This window comes from Chenopodium album, chromosome 13 (assembly GCF_948465745.1).
Source record: "Chenopodium album chromosome 13, dcCheAlbu1.1, whole genome shotgun sequence".
Classification (NCBI taxonomy): domain Eukaryota; kingdom Viridiplantae; phylum Streptophyta; class Magnoliopsida; order Caryophyllales; family Amaranthaceae; genus Chenopodium; species Chenopodium album.
This window is the reverse complement of record NC_137846.1, coordinates 4,552,451-4,577,719: the sequence shown is the minus strand read 5'-3', so window position 1 is coordinate 4,577,719 and position 25,269 is coordinate 4,552,451. Positions and strand designations below refer to the sequence as shown.

Sequence of the window (25,269 nt, the reverse complement as noted above, 5' to 3'; positions counted from 1 at the left end):
TCACATTAGTATTATGAATGGTATATTAGCAACATACCTTAGAAAATAATAGAAATTTCTAAATCATATATGTATCTTCATATTAATATTTTGGGTGTCTTTGACCCTTTATAAATTAAGGAACTTCAAGTCCTTTTCATGTTCAATTTACTCATCATTTTTATAAACCAACTTTATATAGACATATGAGATCATATATAACTAAATTCAATCATACATCAATCAATATTTCAGCATTATAAGCATGTCATTAGTATTAAAAGAACAAAATGTGAAACTCCAAGTCCCAAAATGGGGATGCGAATGAGTATTAGCTTGAAAGTTGACCATTTCATAGTAATTATAGGTCGGATTTCATATTATCATCTCTTACTATAATTTATCAATCAACTCCTTTTCCATCTAATTAACAAAATAAATGAATAAAATAAAACAAGATGGAATATGATTAACATAATTCGAGGTCAACTAGAAAATATCCATATAATCAATTAAGTATATGACATCATGCATTCAAATATTGCAATCTCAATCAAAAAGATAATTAAAAACAATGCTATCTATCATCAAAGAGCTAAATCATACTCATGAATTATATTTCTTGATAATGGTTTTAAATATCTTATAGCAAATATTCATATGGTCAATGAGACTATCACCCACATACAAGTAATTCCATTCATAAAATACAAGCAATATTGATCATCTTTAAAGACTTCGTTGCATTTCCATGAAAATTTAGTCCACAAAGTTTAATCCATACTCATCAAATTAAAGTCACTTAATTCAATCAAAGTTAAGCTCTTTTAACAGCTAGATAGACTTATAACCCAATAAGTATTCTCCATAACAAATCAAAACTAGTGTGATACTCTTTAGTAGTGAACTTAATATACCAATATACCGAACGCATGTCATCTATCTTACGGAGTATAAGGTCTAAACATGCCATCTAAAATAAATACCATAATTGAGGACTTATTAATTTGGAAATCACTTAGATAGATATATTTATCATAAAATATCATAAGTAATTGATATTCTTAGGATAAAGCTAATCAAGTTTGATATTGTTAGAATATGTTTATCATATACGAAGTATTCTAATCTATAAGTATTTGTATACATCTTATTTACTAATATAGTTAGTATACGTACTTTCCTCAGTGTTAGCAAACGTTTAGCTATTTTAGTGTGTCAAAGATCGCTGTCAAACATTATCTTTTAGTTAGCTAATTTGTAGCCTAACTTTTAGCTTGTAATTTGTACATATATTCTCTGATTAGCAATATGACACTCACGGAATAAATTAATTTCTTTTATGGTATAAGATACGGTTACGATTTTAAAATCAGCAAACAAAATTATAATATAAATATATTAAAATAACATGATTTATTTACTATACCTTACATTAAACCAAACACAGAGTAAACAATATGAAGCAACCAAACTTATTCAAGATAAAACTAGGATTAATCTCAAAGTCAATCAAAACCAAGAAAATTATTAATCCGACCAGCTTTGCAAATAAATCTATAATTGGTACTGTAATACGGAGTACAAGGTAAATTAACGAAGATGGAAAATCAGTCATCATCATATATGTGATAAAAACACTCATCACCACTTAGTTAAATTGCATATAGATATGTTACACTGCCACTACCATCAAATTACCTTTTAATATGTCAAATTATCACATCATACAAGCGTAAAATAAATAAATTAATATTAATCACTCAAGGTAGTAAGTTAAAAGAATTGGATCTAATAATACATATAAATAACTATTAAACAAAATTGCAGAAATAAGATTGCAGACTTCGGAACTACACAGTAATGCATCCTAAACTATATTAAGAAAAGGATTTAAACACTACAATATCAATCATGCATGTTACTAGATAATTAACCAAATCATAATATAGTTTTATGGTAAAGTTGCTAGTTGATTATGTCATGTTTTACTGGGTGGTAGGTTTATTAGAAAATTGAAAGCAGAAGAATATAAAACAAACTAATCTATTGTGCAAATGATCAATTGTACTCACGTTACTCAAGAAATTCTATAACATAATCAAAATAGGGGTGACTACATACCTGATCACGGATGAATTATATATGCGTCGTAAAACTAATTCGATCAATTATATTGAGCTTTGGTGCTGATAACGTGTTATAAAATAAGAAGAAATATGAGATATGGAGAGAGAATCAATCTGTATATTTTTATTCCATATGATTAGGTATATATATACATACAATATAATTAGGGTTTGGTTGGATAAGAATATAAACCCTAGATCTAGATTGTTCTTGAATGATAAAAGGGAGGATAATGGATATCCACAAATATTTCATAACAATTCTGTCTTTTTTTTTTTTTAGATACATCATTTCAATTTTATTATCATTCATAAAAGTGATTTTATTTTATCTATATACTAACTTTGACTAAGTATTATTATTAATAATACATAAAAGTGATTTTTATTATTTAAAATATTACGCAACATTGAAATAATATCCATTTTTTTATATTTTATTATACGGAGTACTACTAAATAGATTATATTAATGGTCAAAAATTACACATTAGTCCTTAAAAAAAAAATGAAAGGATACTGAATCACCTACAAAAAGTCAAAAACAAAAGAGTCAAACTTTAATTCCTTATGCCTTATTTTAGGAAGCTACAGTAGTCCCTAAAACTAACATACCTCATACCTCCACGTAAGCATACACCTGCACGTGTCATGTCCACATTACTTTACCGTCATAAAAATTTAACGAGAGATAATTTTATGGGATCCACCAAAAATACATACGTGGCAACTTATTTGAGTATGTGACGTCTGCAAATGTGCCAAATGCCACCATTTGAAAGCCTAATTTCAACCCACGTGGCAAATTCAAACCTCCGTAAACAACGTTAACCTCGCCATACGTCACGGCGGGTTTGCTTTCCTTAACTGATCTTAGACTAATTCTAGTAGTTGGTGTTAGTCGTTAATTGGTGGATTATATTAAAATTAAATTTTAAGGTTAGAATAATACTCCACAAGTAAAGGAATTAAGGATAATTCTAGTATTAGTATGACTAAATTTTGGATAAGATGATTATTCAAATAAACATTTTAAGATAATGTTTTTTTTTGGGTACAAAAATACGAGTAAGCCACCGACGTTTAGTTGTTAATTATTTGACTTAGGTTACTACCACCATGCAAAAAATTCGAGATTTCGTGTTATGGTAATGTTTTTATATTATTGGATGTTGGCTATTTAAAAATAGTAAAGACAAAGTGAGGTGAAGTATGGGAATGATGATAGCTCACATTTGTGATTTTAAATCGTGTTGAACATAAATAGCCACACATTATTTATCGGGTTTAACTTCCTTTAGAAATATCCGAGCTTATGAACAAGTTTTCAATTTAGATTAATATTAATAGATTGATAGAAAAACACTAAAAGTAAAAAAAAAAAAAAAAAAAAAAAAAAAAAATGTAAACTAGTGTAGTGAAGAGAGCAAAAGAGAGTATTATTGACTAAGGGCCTGTTCATATTTACTTAATTTCAGTTCAGTTCAGTTCAGCTCCAATCAGTTCAGTTCAGTTCAGTTCCAATCAATTCAGTTCAGTTCAGTTCCAATCAGTTCAGTTCAGTTCAGTTCAGTTCAGCTCTTAATTTCCCTCTCACATAAAATATTCATTTCAGCTTAATTCAGGATCAGCTCAGTTCCAATCAGTTCAGTTTAGTTCAGTTCAGTTCCAATCAGTTCAGTTCAGTTCAGTTCAGCTCCAATCAGTTCAGTTCCGTTCAGTTCAGCTCAGTTCAGTAAATATGAACAGGCCCTAAATAAAGTAACGGTGTATTTATGTGGTGAGTAAAAGAGAACGGCCTAAGTAATTAAAATAGAATGTTTGGATTCGATCATAGCATTATTACTTTCTTTAGATTATCATTCCTCAAAGTTTTGTGCTATTAATTGACTAGTTGGGCCGGGCCGTTAATTTGTGGGAATGTAAGTAGTTCAACATTCTCTCATTAACATTGGGTGTAGCCCAAACCCAATTGATTTTAAAAAAAAATTGACTAGTTGGGCCAACACATAATAATTGAATTATTTGTGTGGATCAAGCCAGCTTCCAACAGCCTTATGAATTTGGGCTTCCATAAGCTCTCTTTTTATCAAGCCCACTGGATACCCCATCACATATTTCAGTGCAAAAGGCCCAAAGCTGTGCTTCATGATTGAGAGAGAGAAAAAAAAAAAAGAAAGGATTATAGAGGGCTAATTAAACAAGTCTGAGACATGCCTAATTACATGATAATTACTTGTAATATATTTGCATCATTCATGACCCAACCACACTAATCTCTGATTATAATCAATTTTTGAAGAGCGCGAAAAAATGTACTCCGTAGGTTACAACAATAAATAGTTGATCATAGCAGAAAACTATTTTAGACAGTAGCAAGGGTCTTGCCCAAGATAATGTCATCTGTTTCAAAATCAGCTGCTTTCCTGAATGTTCCCTTTCCAAAGTCAAGGCTGTATGAGTCTGTGAGGCCTTCGACTAAGTCGAACTTTGGTGTCCAACCAAGTTCCTTCTTTGCCTTCTCTATTGATGCAAAGAAATGCTGCATTTAAGAAACAAACTTAGGAATCAGGATTAGTTATATCAGTTATGAGGAATCAGCTAAAATGAGATGTTTCCAAATAAAATTAGCAGGGATAGATAGAACTATGATGATTTAAGTAGTCAGCCTGTTGCAATAAAAAAACTGATTATAAGTGCAAGTTGAAGGCCTTCAAGCATCTATGCCACAATTCTTCTTGGAAAACCTTGACAGTAAGGCCTAGAAACTCGTTGGACAATTATGCTGTTACCTATACTTAAGGCAGCCGTGGGCATAGCATTCCATTTAGAAATTAAGGAAGTCGTAAACAGAATGAGAGAGGTTCCTTTCCGGATATGATCCCCAAGCTTAATACTTCTTATATCATCCATTTCATATCATATATGGCACAGATGGCAAGACTTCCTAGTGTTATAGTGCAATTGAACTTTTTTGTTCCTAGTTATCAATTTTTTTTAATGCAATACACATTTAACATTTTATTCTGATACTGTTTCCTCTTAACACATGGAAAATGAAGATGAAACGATTAAAATCAAGCATAGTCGAGTGATACCTGGTCACGGAATGGGAAAGGCTTCTTTTTACCAAAATCATACTCCTTGGGGTTATAGTGGATAATCTCAGGTTCTGGAAATCCACCAGCCTGAAAAACGAACGAAATAATCAAGAAATTAAAGATTATTAACAGTTAGGGGTTTATTTTAACTTCCACAGATTAAAATTTCAGCAACATTACCTTTGCACATGCCCTTGCTAGTCCATCAAAGGTTACATACTTCTCTCCAGTAATATTGAAGACTTGTCCACTTGCAGCTTCATTTCCTAGAACGTTTACGAATGCATCTGCCAAGTCCTAGTACAATTTCCCTTTTATTACACTTTGACTTGTAACACTTGCCTTCATGCAAGCACATAATCTATACAGCTATATAGTCTATAGCCCTTGTTATCTTCAACTGATTTTTACGGAACTGAACTGATTATTTCTAACTAAAATTGATCTTCCCTGATTTTTGATTGATTTTTAAAAATCTGACTAATATAAGTTGAAGCGAACAAGGCCTGTATTCTTTTCATACTCTTTATCTATGAAGTGCAATTTTCTGATTGCTTATACCTGATAGCACTGATAAACAGCATAAAAAGGCGGCTATAGTTTGTTTGTGAGCAATACTAGTGCAGTACTTTCTGATGGTATAATGATTTAAAAGCAGATAACAGTGAGGTGTTTGCTAACCTTAACATGACCGAGACTGGTAATTTGAATTCCTGAACCAGGGATAGGAATTGGGCGGCCAGCTTTGAGGCGATGGAAGAACCATTCTTCGACAGGGTTATAGTTCAATGGACCATATATGTACACAGGCCTTAAAGCAGTCCAATTTACACCCCTTGTTTGAAGCAGGCTCTCTGTGTCAAGCTTTCCCTTGTGCCTACTCTTTGGATCAACAGCATCTGCCTGAAAATATAGTGTTACCAGTCATGTCAATGAATGTGAGATTAATATACTGCAAACTGTTTAAAGTTCTACGTTCTAACTCCATGTTGTTAGACACGGTGCACTGGTGCAGTGCACATCACATATGCAACTCTGTAATTGTAGTCATTGGATTACCTCACAGTGTGGCAAGAGGTCTGATTTGAGATAAACACCAGCGGACGAGCAGTAAATATATCTGGTAAGTACAAGAATAGATTGTAAGTCACTTTCTGAATTTAAAATGTCAAGACAGACTTATCCTTGACTGTCTGAATCTATCTGCCTGACTCCTAAAGAAACTCAGTTTAGAAGACTAGGCTTACTGCTCTAATTTTGGAAGTGCATCCAATATTGGTTCCACCTCAACTGCCTCTCTTCCTGTAATGAGACACTACATATGTAAATATCCAAGTATGCATCAAGCCGTGAACTGTGTAATCGAGACATACATATACAACTTACCATTTATGTCGTAAACAACATCGTAGCCTTCTGCAGCCAGGCTGCTTTTAACAAAGTCAAAATCCTGTCTATCACCTTTCAAGTGTAGGATCTGAGAATCAGGTAATGTGATTATGATTAAAATAACCATAATGGTTAAGAAAAGAGCTAAATTACTACTGTTGTAAAGTTGATGAAATCATATTCATTTTGTATTTTGTCAGCATACCTTGGATGAAAAATCAGCAAAATCAGCCTCTGATTCACCAGGCAATTGCTGGGCAATTGGTGCTTTTCCTCTTGTGAAAAGTGTCACCTAGATTAAGGCAAAACAGCAAACTTACTGTAATTGAGCCAATCAAGACGTGCACACCCATCAGCGCGCAAAAAGTGGGATAGATGATTTGAATTCAACACGAGTACCTGATGTCCCTCCTTGACAAGGAGTCTTGACAAGAATATACCGATGAAACGGGTGCCTCCCATGATAAGGATTTTCTTGGCACTTGATGCTGTTACATGTAATGCTCCTTTTGGCTGCACCACATTTCTCTTGAACTGCAACAATACCCAACATCAAGTAAATCAATTCGTAGCAAAACAAGGTTAGTACAACTCTAGTTAAATTCCAAGCTAATGAGACATTACTTCCCAATATTCCAATCAAACTCAATTCAATATTACTTCAGAAACATAATTAAATTAGCAATACCACTGAATACATTGTAACTTGGCATAACACCACCACCAACATTTCATTTTGATATGTGACTTTAATGGGCATGAAGCAATTTTTTTTGATTTTTTCCCTTTTCAATTTCTCTTTCCGTACTAGACAGTTGTCATATTATCTTAACTTCTCCATTATGTAATAGTCTACTTGTACATGATTAATAATACTGCATAGCTCAAAAAGTCAAAATAGTATACGTGACTATTAATTTCGCAAAAAGGAGTGCTTAAATGGAAAGACGGAAATTAGATAAACACCCAAATTTGTAACAACAATTCTAATAAAAGCCTAAATTGGCTAATGAAAATACCTGAACAGAGTGGGTGAGTCTACAGCCATTGAAGTCAGAGGAGAGAGAAGAATGAAAGAAAGCTGCTTGGTTTGGTTGAACCACTACCAATCTACTAGCCATTGTTTCTCAGAGTAGTTTATGGGTTTTTGGCAATGGCTGAATAATGAAGGGCTACTGCTTAGTGGGCTAAATTTGGCCTTAATAATATTAATGATCAATATCATCTTTGTAGTTTGTGGTGTTCTTTCTTTCACTTGGTTTCTCCCTCCCATTTTCTCACCAGTTAGGATAAGACTATGACCCTATCTCATCCCCACACTTCGGTTTATAACATCCACACCCTTTCCCTCCCCTTGTTACCCAATAGCCGCATTCGTCTCTATTCGGGTCGGATCACTTATATACGGAGTAATAATTAAATGAGCATGTTTAGTTCCAAATACTCTCTCTATCTTAATTTATATCACTAGTTTAGTGAGTTGGGTTAGTGTTGAAAAATGTAACCCAAAAATAGCACAAGCCAACTTACTTATTTAGCGGGGCATATTTAGATCAATTCGATTACTCGTTTAGTTGCATACCTGCTTAAGATCTATAAAAAAAAAAATTTTAAAAAAAAAATCATATTCCACTATGGCCCAAAAAGAATGATTATGACCCAAAAAAAAAATTAAAAAATAACTCTCCATTGTGAGGTTAGTAAGTTGTTCCCGAAAAAGAAGCGTAGCACTTAAATTGAGTTAAACGTAAATATGAAAATTGTAACGATTCAATTGCTAAAGAAAGAAATGTTAATTAAATTAATTATACATAAGTATAAAAGCAGTAGTCCAATAATCTAATTTATAAACTCCGGAAGTCCAGACTCTCCTTCACTTCCTGTTTTTTTTTTATTTTTTTTATTTTTTTTTATTTTTAGGAAATCATTCACTTCCTCTTTTATTACTCTTCACAACTTCATTTTGTAGGAAAACTGAAAATAGCATATTGTACGAAATTATAATTAATATAGAATGAAGTTCATTTTAATTCAAACTTTGTTGTATTTGACTTATTTTATCTGAACTTATTTTTATAATATTTGAAGTTGAACTTTTTTTTTTTTTTTTTTTAACATTCTAATTTAAACGTATCTAAACTTATTATCTTTGAAATTAGTTTAAAAAAAAAAAAAAAGCTAAGCAGAAAGGGGCCTAATTACTTCATATTCTTTGTATGAGAATTCAATTACGGACTTTTAGAGATAAATTTGGGTGAGCCCAGAAACTCAACCATTACAGCAAAAGCCCAAACTTATCTTCCTCCTCTGATAGCGGGTCGGGCTCGGGTAAAACCATTGATACGTCATACGTCTGTATCCTGTAACAAACACAAACAAACAAAAACAAGAGAGAGAAAATACAAAGGGGAACGAGGTGGAAGAAGCAGAAATAAGCAACAAAGGTCGCTTTTACTTCCCTCGATCTTACAATAAAAGAAGCCATTTCTAACAATTTTGCAATTTTCAACGCCAAATCTTTCATTTGTCTTGCTTTTCTCCATGGATCCGGTCCAAGTAATCCCTCTTTCTCTCTCTATCTAAAGATTCAATTTGATTTGCGTATGTAAAAATTCTAGGGTTAATTTGATGAATTCAATTGCTGATTCAGTTTCATTTTGATTATGATTTTAATTGTTCATTACTTAGATCTGACACTGAATTTGGTTTGATTATTAAGCTTTATTTGATCCTGATCTTGATCCTAGTGTTGTTACTTGTGTTGTTCGTCTTGAATTTTGCGCTGTATCTGTGTTTTACGACTATGATTTTGTAGTAATTGTAGCATGAACATTTTCTGAGAAGATATTGTTGTCAGAAGTTTGGAAGGTCAATGTAGTATCAAGTATTAAGAAATTTTGTTGATCTGCAAATTGTTGTTTTTAGGGAAGGAATTTCTTGCTAGTAGTTTGTTCTGATGCTATAATCTTGTTGTATTCTTTGTTGTTGACCGTGATCATTGACTTAATAGCTTAGATGTTTAGAGCAAGTTAAGCAAATCGGATTGTCTGCTGCTAAAACTGTTGCAATACTTTTAGGGGTCTTACTTGAGTGATTTATTATAAAGAACTATCACTCATTCGGTGTTAACTTTCCGACGTTTTGTCATGGATTTGGAAACAACACATTTCATTTTGGACTAAAAACATGCAAAATTTCGATTGACTGCCCGAGTGTGCTGGTTTGGTACAAGTAGACAACTTTGAGTGCCAAAGTTTATTGTTTCCTTTGTTATAAAGTATAACATAAAACCTGGCATATCATTATATCTATGATTAATATGACTCTACTCCTAATTTGCAGGCTCCTACTGAAAACTATTCAAACCCAAAGACATGCTTCTTTCATGTATTTTTCAAGGTATGTTGTTATGAGAGCCCATGGCCAATGGCACGCTTGGTCTTAGTACTAGATGGTTTTTTTTTTTTTTTTTTTTTTTTTTTTTTTTTTTTTTTTTAATTATGTATATGTGGCAACACTATAATATCATGGGTGTTTTGTTATGCAGGGTGCAGCTTTAGCATTTTACATTCTCTCTGCACTTTTCTTCGATAACTTCGTGATTATCTTTGTGGTTACTGTTCTTCTTGCTGCTCTTGATTTTTGGGTTGTCAAGAATGTAAGTGGTCGCATTTTGGTTGGTTTAAGGTGGTGGAATGAAATTAATGATTTGGGAGAAAGTATCTGGAAGTTTGAATCTCTTGATCCTGAGGTAAGTACTCGTTATTGCACTAGACTTGTTCTAATAGTCATTGCATGTTGAGTATTGCTTGACCATCTTTTGCTTAGCTGAATGGCGTGCCTTTTTAAGTTTCTCTGTATAAATTCATCTTTTTGTGCTATACAGTCATTGGCTCGCATGAACAAGAAGGACTCGTGGCTGTTTTGGTGGAGCCTTTATCTCACAGTGAGTGAAGTTCCTCATTTCGCTTTATTTTCTTTAAAAATAATGTAGTCCCTTCTTGCAAATAAATATCTATCTATTTTTTTGAGCCATTACAAATACAAATTAAATGTTACGAGGTACTCTCTTAAAATTACATCCTGTTCTTGAATTGGTACAATTGCTACCTAAAATAACTTTGTTAAGGACTTAATGAAGTATACAATGGTTCCAAACATGTCTATCTTATATAATTTGGGATGCCGATTTTGGTATATTGCTATCTAAGTCCAGGTTTGTTAATTTTTCCTTCTTTGTAGGCTGCTGCCTGGATCATTCTCGGAATATTTTCTCTGATACGGTTTCAAGCGGATTATCTCCTTGTTGTAGCAGTGTGTTTGTCTCTCGGCATTGCAAACATTGTAGGTTTTACTAAATGCCGCAAAGGTGAGTAAAATCTGTGTGCATAATTGTTGATTATCTCAACTAAATTAAAAGATAGTTTTGTGTGGTGTCCCTTTTTTGGTTGTTTAATCTGAGGAAAGTTCTAAGTATATAAGTTCTTTTCTGGATGGTTGTATAATCACTTGGTCACTAGAATGCAATTAACAAAGTTCCTTTTGCATTTCTGAATGCAAATCAATTTGCAATTAGGTGTTTTTTTTTTTTTTTTTTTTTTTTTTTTGTTTTTTTTTTGTTTTTTTGTTTTTGAGAGATGGGGGGGGGGGGGGGGGGGAGGTGAGCCCTCAGTTTTATCATATCCATTGCAAAAGAAGCTTTATGTTGATGAGAAGTTGATATATGTAAATTATTTTGGGGTATGAGATGACACATAATTGCATTACTGATAAATTTGCAGCTAATATGTCTACTTGTCTTGGTGCATTCAATTCCTAGTGTTGCTGGTTCTTCTTATGCATGCTAAATGGTGATTGACCACCCCTTTTGTATCTGTTTGATTAAGGTTGTTGCATGTGACTTAATAAAAAATGATCCAAATAACTATTATAGAGGGTGCACCCTATGAACGAGAGGCTGTTAGGTTCCACACTTGACGATATCATGGTTTTGGGATTCAAATAATGGTGTAAAGAGGGAGCAATTGGTCCCTTTGAGGTGACAATATGGATAATAGGGTAGGAAAGGGGAAAAATAGGTGGAAAGCCCAAAAATTAGGATAAGCTTGGGAAAATATGGGAACGGGTATTTGACATCGTGGGAGCTCTAGGGGGTTTTGTGGGGTCCTGGTGTATTGTGGGATGGAAGGGTTGTTTAGTTGGTGATGAGGGGTATTGTTAACATGCTTTTGTTTATAAATCAAAATGTAAAAACTTGTGGCGGGGTGACAAAAGACTTCTGTAGTATGATTGGATTACAACAAGGGTTGGCATTGAATCATTTTCTCTTTGCAACAATACTGGATGAACTAATAAGACCTATCCAAGATGAGAAACATTAGTATGTTGCTTACAAATGATAATGTATTGGTGGATGAGACTAGAGTTGAGGTTAATGCAATTGAGGCAATACTTATGCATGCATCACAGGTGAGTTTGGATTTGGTAACCCAATGAAAGATTCTTGATTCCTTAATAAGACCTTGTCAAGTTGGTGATTGGAACCATCTTTTGCAACCCTTGACTACCTCTACATCATAATTCCAAAATAGCCATATAATGTGACCAAACTCATTTTCGGGACTACATAGTGATATTTTATGATTCTAAATTAACTCTTATGACCCCCGAGGGACACTTCCTACACCCACTTCAAATTTGGAAATACTTCCTAAACTCTTTTAGAAGCATGGATTATAACCTTAGGTTTTGTACAATTTTCGACTTTTTCTTGGCCTGAAAAAGAAGAGGAAAAAGTGTTTCCACAGACCCTACGAGACCCCTTGGAGGTCATTTGGGTGGTTGTTATCATCAGCTTTGCTTTTAAGGGTATCAATAAAGCCGGTTACGTACACGCCTTTCTTCATAAACTCAAGGTCATCATGGGTCTTTATGTGACCGATTAGTGGTTGTATATGATTCTTAACAACATTATATAACCCCATGATGAATCTCCTATCATCACTTGAATTTTTGACACCCTATATTATTGACTTCAAATTTTGCCTTCGGAGAGCAAAGTTAGGCATCGAGGTGCCAACCCTCCCCCGGAGACCTACTTGGTGCCTTAAACCATTTTATTTATACTTTACTACCTCAGCGTCTTAGCACACCCCTTGTTGTCATGTATTAAGATGCCTTTATTTGGCCTTGCTTAGCAAGCTAAGACAATACCCTTTATTGCCAAAAGTAGATATTTTATAAAGGTGTTCTTATTTTTATTGCCTTGTGCCCATATCCCGTGCCTTGTGCTCATGCCTCATGCAGTTGTGCCATGCTTCATATGCTAGGCCATGGTATGCCTTGCCTTGGGCAGTAGAGCCCATGTCTAGGCCATGGCATGCTCGGGCTGATCATGGGCTCAAGTTTCACTAAGTACTCTAGGAATATCCCGCATCAGCAGTAATAAGATTGGCCACATAACCACCTTATATGACCCCAAGAGTCACCCACGCATTCAGTTCATTTTTTGAAAAAATATCAAAAATTGACCCAAAATTGTGTATTATAGCCTTTAATTTTGGACAAATTTTCATTTTTTTAGACCCAGAAACTACGAAAATTGCCAAGATGCTTTTTCCCATGGACCCTAATACACAACGGGAGTCCATTTGGGTCAGTAAGACCATCCAATATACCTTTAAATTGTCGATTTACCCGCTTACGACTTACACCGATTTCATAAACTCGAGGCTACCACGGACATTTATGACAACATATAATGATCATATATGGTACCAAACGACATTATATGACCCCGGGATGTATTCCCTACTATCTCGAGACTTTTCGACATCGGGTCCCGAAACCTCCGAAATTGCCAAAAAAGCGTGGATTGTAGCCTTCAATTTTGCAAATTTTCGACATTTTTTTAACCTTCCTATAGACCCTAATATCCCCAGGAGTCCAATAGGGTGGGTGGAACCATCCAATTTTCCTTTAAGCATCCAATTTACTCGATTTCGTACACGCCTCTTGTATTGCCTATAAGCTTCCACGGGGCCTTTATGTAGCTGACTAATGGTCGTTTATGGGTTGAAAAAACATTATATGACCCCGGGATGCATCCCGTAGAGTTTCGTGAAAATCTGACGCCGGGTCTCGACACCTCCTAAATTGCTTCGATTTCATGTATTATAGCCTTCAAATTTGGTTTCCGTACATCATTTTTTCACACAACGAGGTATTGCTCTGATATGTGCACAGATAATGACGGCAGGTATTGAAGGATATTTGTGTGATTCAAGTCCTGTATAACTTAATCAGTATTTTAAGAACTATCAGTTTAGGGGTGGGGATCTCTGTCTCCATGTGTAGAGGAGGTTGTATTTGTTAGGTTTTAGCTAGCTCCAGCCTTGGAAACATCCTCTGGATTTGGATCCCGGGGGAAGTACACAGCACCTAGTGTGTTAGTGTTAGTTTCTTTTTTCTATTCTTTATTAGAAATGCTATCTCAGAGATCAACTTATCGTATCTACTTTGACCTGTATAGAAAGTCGTGCTGTGTTGATAGGTTTATGTGCTACTATCATTCAGCAAGTAATCAAAAGTTTTGGTGGTACAGTACACTATTACTGCCTGGGTTTACAATATGCAGATTTTATCTTTCAAGCTTCCTTCACATTGCAACCATGTAGGTGATTGTATTTAGCGGTTGAAGTGGTTTAGTGATAGATTGTTTGTCTTCATTGCCTGATTGAACTAACTGCACTAGCTTTAATCTAGGAAATAGTGGATTATTTCTGGGAAAGCATGTGGAACTATGTTCTGTTTTTTAAATGGTGTGATTATATTGCGAGTCCTCAAGAACAACCTTGTGAAGTTGGATATGGATAATAATCTGGTTGATACAAACAGATCATACATTCCAGTTCTAAACTTTGTTGTTTGAATTTTTCATGGCCATGCTATCGTTTCTTTAGTATTATCCTCAAGATTCAACCCTCTTTGTCTGGATTTCCTTATTCTTTGCTGTGTTATTTTAAAATTAGATTGGTTCACTGAGAGATTTTCTGTCTTCTGTGCAGATGCCAAGAAGCAATTCCAACAATTTGCCACCCAGACACTAACATCTCAGTTTACATCCACTATACAATCAGCCTTCAGTGTTGTGTGAAGCAGGAAATTGATGTACGTGTGATTTATGCATACATGTCAAACTGTAGGAGATATTCAAAGCTGAATACTTTAAGAATTTGTCGGGGCCAGCTGCTGATCAACTTAGTCTTGACTGAATTCATTTTTGGTGTCTATTTTCTGTAAAGATGCAGCTCGAATTTCGTAAATTCATAATGATTTTGTATAAACAACTAAATTAGATACTTGAATCTTTTTTCCTATTCTCTGAAAGATGGTCTAATAACCCCCCCCCCCCCCCCCCTCTTTCGTTACTCTGTGCAATGACCTTATACCACATTCATATCAGAATTAGTTCCCGTCTTTGGTGCCTGTGTGCTCGTGAGGCTTGTCTAATAGACCTAATATTCTCCTGCAATTTTGTTTTACATAGCTATTATTTAGCAGCTCACCAAGCATGAAGAAGGTGACTTTCAAGTATCAAGTGTGCCAATAATCTCAACATATAGCATAACTTTTGGTGTTCATATGGACCTTTTTTTTGTGTATCCTTTTGTAATTGCTAAATTCCTAACTTCCTTCTGGTGGCTTATTTTTGTCATTGCACAGTTGCACTTTGCATGGTGTAGTAGGGAAGCTTATTCAAATCACTCGTCATAATTATTAGGACTTGCAACGAAATACAGGGTAAAAAATGCGCAATGTACCTTAGCTTTAGGATGAATTTGTGAACATGAGAGAAATTGTGCTAAGTCGAGACAGTACAATTTTGCCAGGCAGGAGGCACCAAAGCATATGGGACATGCCCATGGTGAGGCTTTGGGGCAATGGTATGGCACAACATAAGAAGTCTTGTATGAATAACTGAGTAATTGGTTAAAAAATTGACTTGTGGGTATTATTAATCCATCACGCACAAGTATTTATTTGGTCACGTTAAAATAAGTTTTAATTGATATAAGAAGAGCAAAAATAATTTTAGTTAAGCAAAAATAATTCAAGTTTTGATAAATATCACGTGAGGAGAACAAAGCTTAATGGAAATATCAATCATCGTTTTCTTGGACAAGTCCATATATCAATCAAAACCCATCAAACCTCTTAAGAGTAACTTATAGGGTTTCAATTTGCAAATCGATTGAAAATCAAAACCCATCAAAGCTCTAACCTTACAAATATAAGGACAAATCAATATATTAATCTATAAGTTGGTCATCCTATATTTAAAGATAAGCTAATTTATCACTATTTGTATGTGTGTGTTTTTATGTAAAGAGAGTCACAAAAGACAATGATATAGACGAGATTCGATTTCAAGTTTTGGTTATACCATAAGATTTTGACAAATTTATGACCATGCGTGACAATGTAATTGTATTTGTAATTTTTTTTTTTTTTTCTTAACCCTTCCAAATATTATAAAATAATAATAATAAATTTTTTTTATTTTTTCAAATTTTTTTTTTATTTTTCTATATAGTTTTCTCCTTTCTTACGGAGTGTAATTTCTTCCTCTCTTCAACTTTCACCAGTGACAGCAAAATCTTCGCAAACAAAGTTCAACATCTAAAATTCTACTCATATTAAATTTCTCAACGCAAAAGGTCGAAGCTTTAACATCTAAATCAACCATTGAACCTCATCAAAATCTCCAGGAGAGAGAAACCTGAGAAAGAGACACAAACATGCTACAATGCATATTCATCTTATCAGATTCTGGGTAAAATTCTTTAACTTTACAATCCCAGATTCCCCAATTCCTTCAACAATTTTCAATCTTTCATACTTATTTCAATTGGGTTTTTTCAATATCAATGTTTTCAATAATATCCATATGAAAATTTTAATTACATGTTAATTTTTTTCTCGTGCTTGTGAATTTAGGGAGGTTGTGCTGGAAAAACAGCTGACCGGCCACCGGGTCGATCGGTCTATTTGTGATTGGTTCTGGGATCAAGCCAATTCTCAAGGTGATTCCTCTTCCAAGGTACCCTAATTTTTGTTTCATCTATTATAATTTCTATATAATTCATGTCAATTCAATCTGACCCGATAATTGTAATGTTGATTGTTTGAATTTTGTGATAGCTTCCATCAGTGATTGCTTCACCAACACATTACATTTTCCACATTGTTCGCGATGGGATCATATTTTTAGCTTGTTCTCAAGTTGAAATGCCGCCTTTGATGGCAATTGAGGTTAGATTATTTGGTTATTGCTGAAATTATATCTGTTGTATTTGTTTGACTTCAAAAGAATGACCTGAACTTTGGTGTGGTAATGTGTATGCTTTTATTTCGTGAGTAATTGGTTAATTGGTTGCCTTTAGTAAAAGTGGAATTGAAATATAATGTCAAGGTTTGTAAAAGGAAATCTATCAAATGATGAAGAAGGGGTGTTCATCTCCTTGAGGCCTTGTTAACCCTTTCGTAGGAGGGTAACCACAATCAATGTTTTGCTCAATCTTTGCATTTTTAATAAAAGAAATAGAAACTGCATTGCTAATTTTAGCTCTAGCATATGGGTAACAGTTACTCCTTACTAATTAAAGCTTCTGCTAGTTATACTTGCAACTTAGGTTTGGTTAACACTTCTGTCATATGGGTACAGAAACGGTTGACTCCACAGTTTATATCATTATCCAAGTTTCTTCCAAGCATAACGATGTGCTCGGTTTTAGGGTAGCTTTGGTGTGCTGGTGGTGTTAGCACAATATTTGACAGATGGTGTTTATCTTGTGTTTTTATTTGCTCTTATATGCTATACTGGTTACATGTCTGATTGATACTTCTTGGCATATCAGAAAATGCACTTCATAGTTAATATAATTATCCTAGGCCTTCCAACCTTAATGGTGTGCTTGGTTTAGGAGTAGTCTCATTGAACCCTTATGTGATTCTGCATATATGCCCTTGGTTGGAGATGGCTATCTACTTATTCTGTAAGGAATGCGCTAAAGTAGCAAGAGAGAGGCATATGGACCAATTTACACACTCCCTCAATCCCGTTAAGTCATAATAATGGTGACTCACAATATTGTGGGTCACAAATAAGTATGTACATTGTTCGTGGGTGGATAGATTACTTTATAGTGTATTTACTATTTAGTAGCAAGGATTTGGTGGGAAAGGGGAGGAGAGGGAGTCTAAGCTATCATTTTTTTCTAGTTTGGAGATAATTTGCCTTATCCAGTTAAAAGGATAATTTTAGTGGTCAGACATGGAAATTTTGGCAAAATATGCAGACTCTAGGCAGTCCTCTGTGTAATGCTGGATCTCATTAAATTGTGCACACTTAAATCATGCACCCTGTTTAATACTTTTTTACATCTTATGCATAAATAACATTGCAGTTGAACTTTAACTTTTCCACCTTTAGTTTCTTTGCAGAGCAGCTGATGTACTTTCAGATTATCTTGGAGGAATGAATGAAGACATAATCAAGGACAACTTTGTTATTGTGTATGAGGTAATTTTAAGTTATCTGTAATCTATTTCTTTCATTATCCCCTGCTCTTCCTTATGTGCTCTTGTTACAGGATTTCCTAAAGTAAAATTAGGCCATTCCTCTGACAACAGAGCCTAACATCCTGAGATTTTTAATGTGTGATTGCTTTAGAGATTTCTGAGTTAGTAGACAGTATTTGACGTTTGCGTAATGCTTCTCTCTTGATCCTATCACCCAATAATTGAAAGTTAGACCCTTGAGTTTATGATTCAATGAAATGAAGATTGAATATACAGTTCTAATAGTAGCAAAGTATTGATATGTGATTTTGTTGTATCCTGGCATATAGTAAATCACGTCTGCTATATGTATAGTTGTTCCATTGTGGCTAGATTTCATGAATCACCTCTTTGGATATAAGGTTGTGTTTCAATTTATTCCATCAGTCTGTAATATGTGTTGTTCATATGTACAAGGCTGTCTTTGGGGTTTGCTTCTAACAAGAATTCAAAGTGACTCAAGTTGCCTTGCAGCTTCTTGATGAGATGATCGATAATGGCTTTCCTCTGACAACAGAGCCTAACATCCTGAGAGAGATGATTGCACCACCAAACATTATTAGCAAAGTATTGAGTGTTGTGACTGGTAATAGTTCCAATGTTAGCGGCACGCTCCCAGGTGCAACAGCATCATGTGTGCCATGGAGGACAACAGAACTTAAGCATTCAAGCAATGAAGTGTATGTTGACCTCGTTGAAGAAATGGATGCAATCATAAATAGGTTGGCATTGTTATTTGACTCTGCTTCCCCTTTGTCCTGGAATATTTAGTAGTGTATTGAGGCTTAGATGTTCTCTTATTGATGATCTTTTTACATCTTGTCTATTTGAAGTGTTATCAATGCCAAAGCATTAGTTTCTGGTAATTTGTTTTGTGCTAATTTGACGTCAGCTAGATACAGTTTAACAATTATGAATTCCTTTTTTAACTACATTTTCTTTGCTGATGTTGCTCAGGGATGGCGTTTTAGTAAAGTGTGAGGTTTATGGTGAAGTTCAAGTCACTTGCCATCTTTCAGGTGTCCCTGACTTAACATTATCATTTGCAAATCCCAGCATCTTAAATGATGTAAGGTTCCATCCTTGTGTCCGGTTTCGACCATGGGAATCACATCAAATCTTGTCTTTTGTGCCACCTGATGGACAGTTTAAGCTTATGAGTTACAGGCGAGTAGATAGACACTCAGATATACTTCCAAATATTCCATGCTTTGGCTTCCTTATTCCTTGAGATTTTACTATATTTTTATCTTCTTTTCTATTTGCAGGGTTAAAAAGTTGAAGAGTACCCCGATATATGTCAAACCACAATTCACTTCAGATTCTGGTGCATGTCGTGTTAGTGTTATGGTTGGAATACGGCATGATCCTGGAAAGACAATCGATTCTATAACAGTGAAATTTCAACTGCCCCCTTGTGTTGCATCTTCAGATCTGACAGCAAATCATGGAACAGTGGACATCCTTGCTAACAAGGTAACACTTTTATATGATTTCAGCTATCAGTACAAAGATTACCTTTCCTTATTTAGCTTTGAATGAATGATTGATTGTTTTTTTCTTTTTTTTTTCTTCTGTGGGGGGAGGTGTTAGACTTGACTGATCCATGAACTTACATTGTACACAAATCCAGGTCTGTTCTTGGTCTATTGGCGGAATACCGAAGGACAAAGCCCCTTCGTTGACAGGAACATTAATGCTTGAAGCAGGCTTTGAAAAGCTTCATGTATTCCCAACTTTTGTAGCAGAGTTCCGCATTATGGGTATTGCTCTTTCTGGCCTGAAAATAGATAAGCTTGAAGTGTCAAATGTAGCAAATCGGCCTTACAAGGGTTTCAAAGCTCTAACTCGTGCAGGGGAGTATCAAGTGAGGTCATAAAGTTAAAAGGCTCTGGATATGTGCCCTGAGACCTTGGGAAACGACTTTACAAAGAACATCTGCCTTCTTGAAGCTTTGCAGAAAACAGGGTGTTTCCTCCTCATATCTCATCTCAATCATTCATTGGACCTTGGTGCTAGGAATTTCATGATGTCAGTTTGTCAATTTGTGTGAGCCATCTTTAGAGCTTTTGGGTGTGTTAGAGTAGTTGATTTATTTATTTATTGATTATGAGATACTTGTATCATGTGTGTAGACTTTAAAAGGAAATAGAGATTTATAGAGGTTGAAAAGTTCAAGTTCTGGGCTCTTTTATCCTTCTCTCCTTCCCCAATTACCACTGTAATTCTCCTTCACCCAATCACCGCTGTAATTCTGATGGCAATGGAGGCTTAGCAAATCCTTTTACGTGATTTGTATTCTCTCCCCATGATACCGTATTCTAACATATTGTAGTAGGCTAAAATATACAAGCAAATACGACTAATTGCATTCATGATCATTACAGAAGAGCTGCTTAACATTGTAATTCAATTTGAATATTTGATACAGCTCATAGAGATTGCAAAATGGAGAAGTAGATGGAGTTGGAATCACAAAATTTGCTTTGTTAAACCGTCTTGAGTAAATATTGTGAAAGAATTGCCTTGCACTCATAATAAATTAGGCAGTAATCTTGTTTACTCTGAAGGAATCCATTACTTGACGAAGGTCATTTTCTTCCTCTCGGAATACATCTTCGGGTACTTGTAACCGCAACTCATACAACCTGTTGTTTTCCACTCCAAGAACTGAAAGGTATCTTCGATCCCATTCCTTCCTAACTACACGATCCTGGGGCATCACAGCCAACTCATTGTTGTTGGCATATGACTTAATGTTCACCTGTTTACGGCATCAAAGCATGTCAGAAGGAATTACAATACAACATAAGCAAACGAGAAATCAAAATTCAAAAAAAAAAACAGTTGCTACAACATGACAACAATGCTACAATTTCTGCCAGTAATAGACTGATAGACATGCTCATAGATTAAGAAAGAACACAAATTGTCCTGCAAGCTCGAGTTTCAAGAATGGAGACACCATCACATTATTCAGTATCTAATGCAAGCTCAACACACTAGCAATCAAGGTAGAACCATAATGCCATACTCAGCTTTCTTAGCTACTTGCCAAGAATGCTAACGGCCTAGGGCCAGAAGTCCAATTCAGTTCACACATCATGTTCTTGTCTCTGCTGAATCTGAGTGAAAAAAGTACGCTAGGTAACCCAATATTATTACTAATCCTTATTCTCTGAATCTAAAATTCCAGCACTCTTATTCATTTTAGGTTCTAGTAAACATCTAATGTTTAGTTGTCAAGGACTCAAGGCCAAAGTGAACCAAACACACGACCAGAACAAACTATGAAACTGTAACAGTCTATAACATTTCAGATAAATAAGGCCCTTACTTCAATTTGATAATAGAGCCTCCCATCATCAGCAACTTTAGAAGATGTGGAGAGGACATTTGATTCACGTCGAACACCAAGTCTAGTAGACATGAACTCTGTTAGATATTGTTTCAACATGTTCTTCCCAGCTTCTTCTGGTGGACCCAAATCCTCAACACTCTTGTACTTAGATGATGAGGGTGAAGATATATCCACAAAAAGATTTTCGTCGAGAACAAAAGGATCCCTGAAGAAAATATCTGCCCCAGCACCTTTCACTTGAATCCAATTCTTAGGGTAGTTTAGGGAATAACCGTCGAAAAAATCTATATACTCCCTGAAACCAACAGATTGTAGAGCCTGTGCACGATCGTGGGTTATGATTTGTGTAGCAATGCATCCAGAGAAAAGCCCCACCATTGCATTCCTTCTTGAGACAGCAAAAGTTGGAGTCTGATTATATGGTAGAAAATGTCCTGTGAGAAGCCCATTGCAGTAATAATGCAAGTGTTACTAATGAAATACATGAGAATCATTGGAGAAGCTAAAGCAATGAACCTCTAGATGTATGAATGTATGATTCAAAAGTTCAATACAAGAAAGCTGATCAAAGAGCATCCTAAAGTTTGTCTATATTAGTAGGGGTGAGCAAAAATTCAGGGTACCCTGCTGGAACCGGAACCTGCTCGGAACCGCAGGTTCTAGAACCGGAACCTGTAGAGGTTCCGGTTCTGGGTAATAAAATTGGGAACCTGTTGCAACAAGTTCCGGTTCCGGTTCCGGGTAATAAAATTTTGGACCCGGAACCTGTAGGGTACCCTGTCAGTATAGGTTTCCTATAGGGTATATGAAACCGGAACCTATCATTTAAGCCAAAGTATAAAAGCTCTATATCAAAATTGTATAAAAGCCATCACCTACCTCTCTCCCTCTTCTTATTCATTTTTCATCTTACTCTTAAAGGTTTAATTAATGATATTAATATAAGTATTTGTGATTTTATATTAAATATTCTAGAAAATTAAGTAACTATTAATCTTGCTTTTTAAAGACAGGAACCTATTGCAACAGGTTTCGGTTTTCAGGAACCTATTGCAACAGGTTCTGGTTCCGGGTCCTGAAATTTTTACAGGGTACCCTACTACACTCACCCCTATATATTAGTACATTCAAAATTCAATTCTTTACGGCGATTCTGTAGACAGATGAATTCGCCTGCAATTCAAAGTATATCTTGATTACAACATGATTAAAGCTATAGAATACACAACACAAGCTCCAAAATCTAGAAAGAAGCCAAGTAACCAATATATACTGGCATCTCAAGGTCTTTCTCCCTATTTTAAGCAGGACATTTGATCAAATTATTCAAAAAAAAAAACACATTTGTTTAGGTGCTCTCAATAACTAAACTGCATCTATGTAGTTCAACCTTTCTCCCCCTCTCCTGAATTTGTAATGCTGAACTTGGATACGGGTGTCGGATTCAGGTACTGTTATAAGCACAAAGGTTGATTAATACATACGAAGCATAAGATATAATTTTTCCTGTAATCTCTTGGGCATAACCACATGATGTTGGGAAATGGGAAGTCCATCTTAATCAAAATTTCAGATTGTACCTAATTTGATGGTCATTTCATGATTTATGTGTAATGCCTATACTAATTAGTGTAATGGGTTTCTTGCTCTTACACCCATTTAGCAAATCATACATGATACATTGCTATCACCAATGACACCAAATGCAGTTCATAATGTGCAAAAAAACCCACAAAGGCCACAAATAATCAGAAATTAAAGCACTTAATAGTAAATATAAGCATTATTAAGTATAATAAAAGTAAAAATACAGCCCATTAACCAAAAATTCACAATCAGAGAATAAGAAAAAGTAGATAAGGAGATGGCAAAAAGCTTACAGTTTGAGCTTTGCAAAAAGTCCTGAAAGAAGGCTTCAATTGAGGAGATAAATGTGGGAAAACAAAGGACCCCATTTGAGAACTGGAAGCATTTGTGTTGGTGGGTAGAAAACTTGAGGAGAGAGAAGGCGCCGGAAGTGACTTGAAGATGATGATGGACGCCATCTTCGTTATCTACTTGGGACTCTCTTTCCTACTTTGTGTTGTTTCAAGAGACTACTAGAGATTATAGATTAAAGTACAAAGTAATTAAAGCCGGAGGGGGCCTCGTATTGTATTGTGTCGTGTAACTCATGTTAGCAAATAACAAATTCCTTAAAAATTTAAAAACTTAGTAAATCGGTTAAAAATGGCAAGCCAGTTAATACTCATGTCGGGTTGTGCCAAATTTCAAAAATAATGTATATGCATGGGCTATTGCCATTGTTAGGTTCAGCCAAATTTGTTAAGTGAGAGGTTCAACCCATGGAATGACCGGCTGAGTTGCCTTGAACTTTAATAAAATTGCTAAGGGGACGCCTAGTCTAACAAATGGGAGTGGTTTAATTAGGGATTATATATTTTTTACACAAATTAGGGATTATTTAGGTAGACTAATGTGTACGCACCTTTATATTCAAAGTTCAGTTGAGACACAATAACCTATGATAGAATTAGTTATGCAAATGAGGATGCTTCTAAATTGTATAGACAATCGAGATGTTGTACTAGCCTTGCAAGGGAGGAAATGCATATTGGATTATCGCCTAATGGCACGAAATCTAAATTGGGAACTTGAAGTACTCCATTTTTTAGAGAAGAAAAGGGGGTCATGAATTGGTTAGCTAACAATATGGGGTGGATTAGATAACGAGGTTGAGTCGATTTAAGCCTCTCTATTGGAACTGACTTATATGCTTTGCGAAACTATTATAGGATAAGCTAGAGGTGATCAATTATGGCTCGTCCCACTAACCCTAATCGACCCGTCCCAAAAAAGTATTGGGGGTTTAAGCAAACCTAAAAACAAATTTTAAGTTATAAATCCGAACCTGGCTCGAAAAGTTTGCTTTGGCCTGACAAGCTCGCAACTTTTTTGTAGGTTTGGGCATAAGATTTGACGTTTAGGTCTAGCCCGTCCCAAAATTTTATCATGCCTAGGATTAGTTATGCCTTGAAATCTCGAATCATCTATACTAATATACTAAAGTAATCACCGGAGAGACACTTGGCATGATTTTATGAAAAATTCTCCTTATAAAATGATTTTTTTTTTAAAAAAAAAAATTATATTAAATTTTTTTTAAGGATAGACATTATTAAATTTAATTTTTTTTTTAAAAAAAAAGTGTTACATTAGTCATTTAATTTCAATTAATTATATTTCAATTGACTATTATTATATCATACTTTATAAATTTGTGCAATTACACGGGGACAAAACTAGTTCTAATAAAATTGGTCGATATTTTATTTTATTGTTTCATCGGAATATTCCTCGTAGAAATTAAATTAAAAATTTACAGGTTATAATTTTGGATTAGGAGTATGAATATTTGGACATTATCTCTTACGAATAATACTTTGCTCCATTGGACTAAGATTTTTATTTTTCAATCATGGCAACTTGCAAATTAAAGTAGCCTTATGAAAAGACGAATAGCATAACATAAACGTGGCTTCATAACAATGGCTCGTAAACCTCGCATAAAATCAATTCTTACATGACACGTTAACGGATAATATCTGCATTATCCATTTTTTAATCCGTCAATTTCAATGAAAAATGGTGGGAAATTAAATTACAGCGTCGAAAAAACCAATATTAA

General features: G+C 34.7%; 4 protein-coding genes across 5 annotated transcripts; 2 read left to right on the top strand and 2 right to left on the bottom strand.

Moving 5' to 3' along the window:
- Positions 1–4,329: 4,329 nt before the first annotated feature.
- On the bottom strand, positions 4,330–7,799 carry LOC145574331 (chloroplast stem-loop binding protein of 41 kDa b, chloroplastic-like). Its single transcript, XM_081632088.1, has 10 exons — positions 7,618–7,799; positions 6,998–7,132; positions 6,804–6,890; positions 6,596–6,686; positions 6,457–6,511; positions 6,269–6,329; positions 5,891–6,112; positions 5,390–5,506; positions 5,207–5,296; positions 4,330–4,650 (listed from the first exon to the last, which is right to left on the bottom strand). The coding sequence occupies exons 1-10, from the start codon at positions 7,717–7,719 to the stop codon at positions 4,474–4,476; spliced, it is 1,137 nt and encodes a 378-aa protein (XP_081488214.1). The 5' UTR covers positions 7,720–7,799; the 3' UTR covers positions 4,330–4,473.
- A 1,175-nt stretch (positions 7,800–8,974) lies between these two features.
- Positions 8,975–14,986, top strand: LOC145576042 (Golgi apparatus membrane protein-like protein ECHIDNA). The gene is made up of 6 exons (XM_081633829.1): positions 8,975–9,154; positions 9,941–9,997; positions 10,146–10,349; positions 10,485–10,544; positions 10,841–10,967; positions 14,665–14,986. Exons 1-6 carry the CDS (start codon positions 9,140–9,142, stop codon positions 14,751–14,753), a joined length of 552 nt encoding a protein of 183 aa, XP_081489955.1. The 5' UTR covers positions 8,975–9,139; the 3' UTR covers positions 14,754–14,986.
- A 1,073-nt stretch (positions 14,987–16,059) lies between these two features.
- Positions 16,060–20,523, top strand: LOC145574327 (AP-3 complex subunit mu-like). 2 transcript variants are annotated; one of them, XM_081632085.1, is made up of 8 exons: positions 16,060–16,433; positions 16,598–16,700; positions 16,802–16,912; positions 18,093–18,182; positions 18,695–18,942; positions 19,178–19,387; positions 19,489–19,696; positions 19,854–20,523. In XM_081632085.1, the coding sequence occupies exons 1-8, from the start codon at positions 16,399–16,401 to the stop codon at positions 20,097–20,099; spliced, it is 1,251 nt and encodes a 416-aa protein (XP_081488211.1). In that variant the 5' UTR covers positions 16,060–16,398; the 3' UTR covers positions 20,100–20,523. The 2 variants fall into 2 exon arrangements, with proteins under 2 accessions (XP_081488211.1, XP_081488212.1); XM_081632086.1 differs by having other exon boundaries at positions 16,392–16,433; positions 16,598–16,683; positions 19,854–20,522.
- Positions 20,524–20,567: 44 nt separating this feature from the next.
- LOC145574330 (psbP domain-containing protein 1, chloroplastic-like) lies at positions 20,568–23,680 on the bottom strand. Its single transcript, XM_081632087.1, has 3 exons — positions 23,462–23,680; positions 21,558–21,992; positions 20,568–20,984 (listed from the first exon to the last, which is right to left on the bottom strand). Exons 1-3 carry the CDS (start codon positions 23,624–23,626, stop codon positions 20,763–20,765), a joined length of 822 nt encoding a protein of 273 aa, XP_081488213.1. The 5' UTR covers positions 23,627–23,680; the 3' UTR covers positions 20,568–20,762.
- Positions 23,681–25,269: the final 1,589 nt, after the last annotated feature.

Excerpts from the sequence above, each read along its gene's own strand:
- LOC145574327 (XM_081632085.1), top strand. The coding sequence starts at position 16,399 with ATGCTACAATGCATATTCATCTTATCAGATTCTGG. Across the intron at positions 16,434-16,597 it reads TTCATCTTATCAGATTCTGG|GGAGGTTGTGCTGGAAAAAC; the intron begins GTAAAATTCTTT and ends TTGTGAATTTAG. Across the intron at positions 16,701-16,801 it reads AAGGTGATTCCTCTTCCAAG|CTTCCATCAGTGATTGCTTC; the intron begins GTACCCTAATTT and ends ATTTTGTGATAG.
- LOC145576042 (XM_081633829.1), top strand. Across the intron at positions 9,998-10,145 it reads TCTTTCATGTATTTTTCAAG|GGTGCAGCTTTAGCATTTTA; the intron begins GTATGTTGTTAT and ends TTTGTTATGCAG. Across the intron at positions 10,350-10,484 it reads TTGAATCTCTTGATCCTGAG|TCATTGGCTCGCATGAACAA; the intron begins GTAAGTACTCGT and ends TGTGCTATACAG.
- LOC145574331 (XM_081632088.1), bottom strand. The coding sequence starts at position 7,719 with ATGGCTAGTAGATTGGTAGTGGTTCAACCAAACCAAGCAGCTTTCTTT. Across the intron at positions 7,133-7,617 it reads GACTCACCCACTCTGTTCAG|TTCAAGAGAAATGTGGTGCA; the intron begins GTATTTTCATTA and ends GTATTGTTGCAG. Across the intron at positions 4,651-5,206 it reads CTTTCCCATTCCGTGACCAG|CATTTCTTTGCATCAATAGA; the intron begins GTATCACTCGAC and ends TCTTAAATGCAG.
- LOC145574330 (XM_081632087.1), bottom strand. The coding sequence starts at position 23,626 with ATGGCGTCCATCATCATCTTCAAGTCACTTCCGGCGCCTTCTCTCTCC. Across the intron at positions 21,993-23,461 it reads CTTTTTGCAAAGCTCAAACT|ACTCCAACTTTTGCTGTCTC; the intron begins GTAAGCTTTTTG and ends CCATATAATCAG. Across the intron at positions 20,985-21,557 it reads GGCTCTATTATCAAATTGAA|GTGAACATTAAGTCATATGC; the intron begins GTAAGGGCCTTA and ends TGCCGTAAACAG.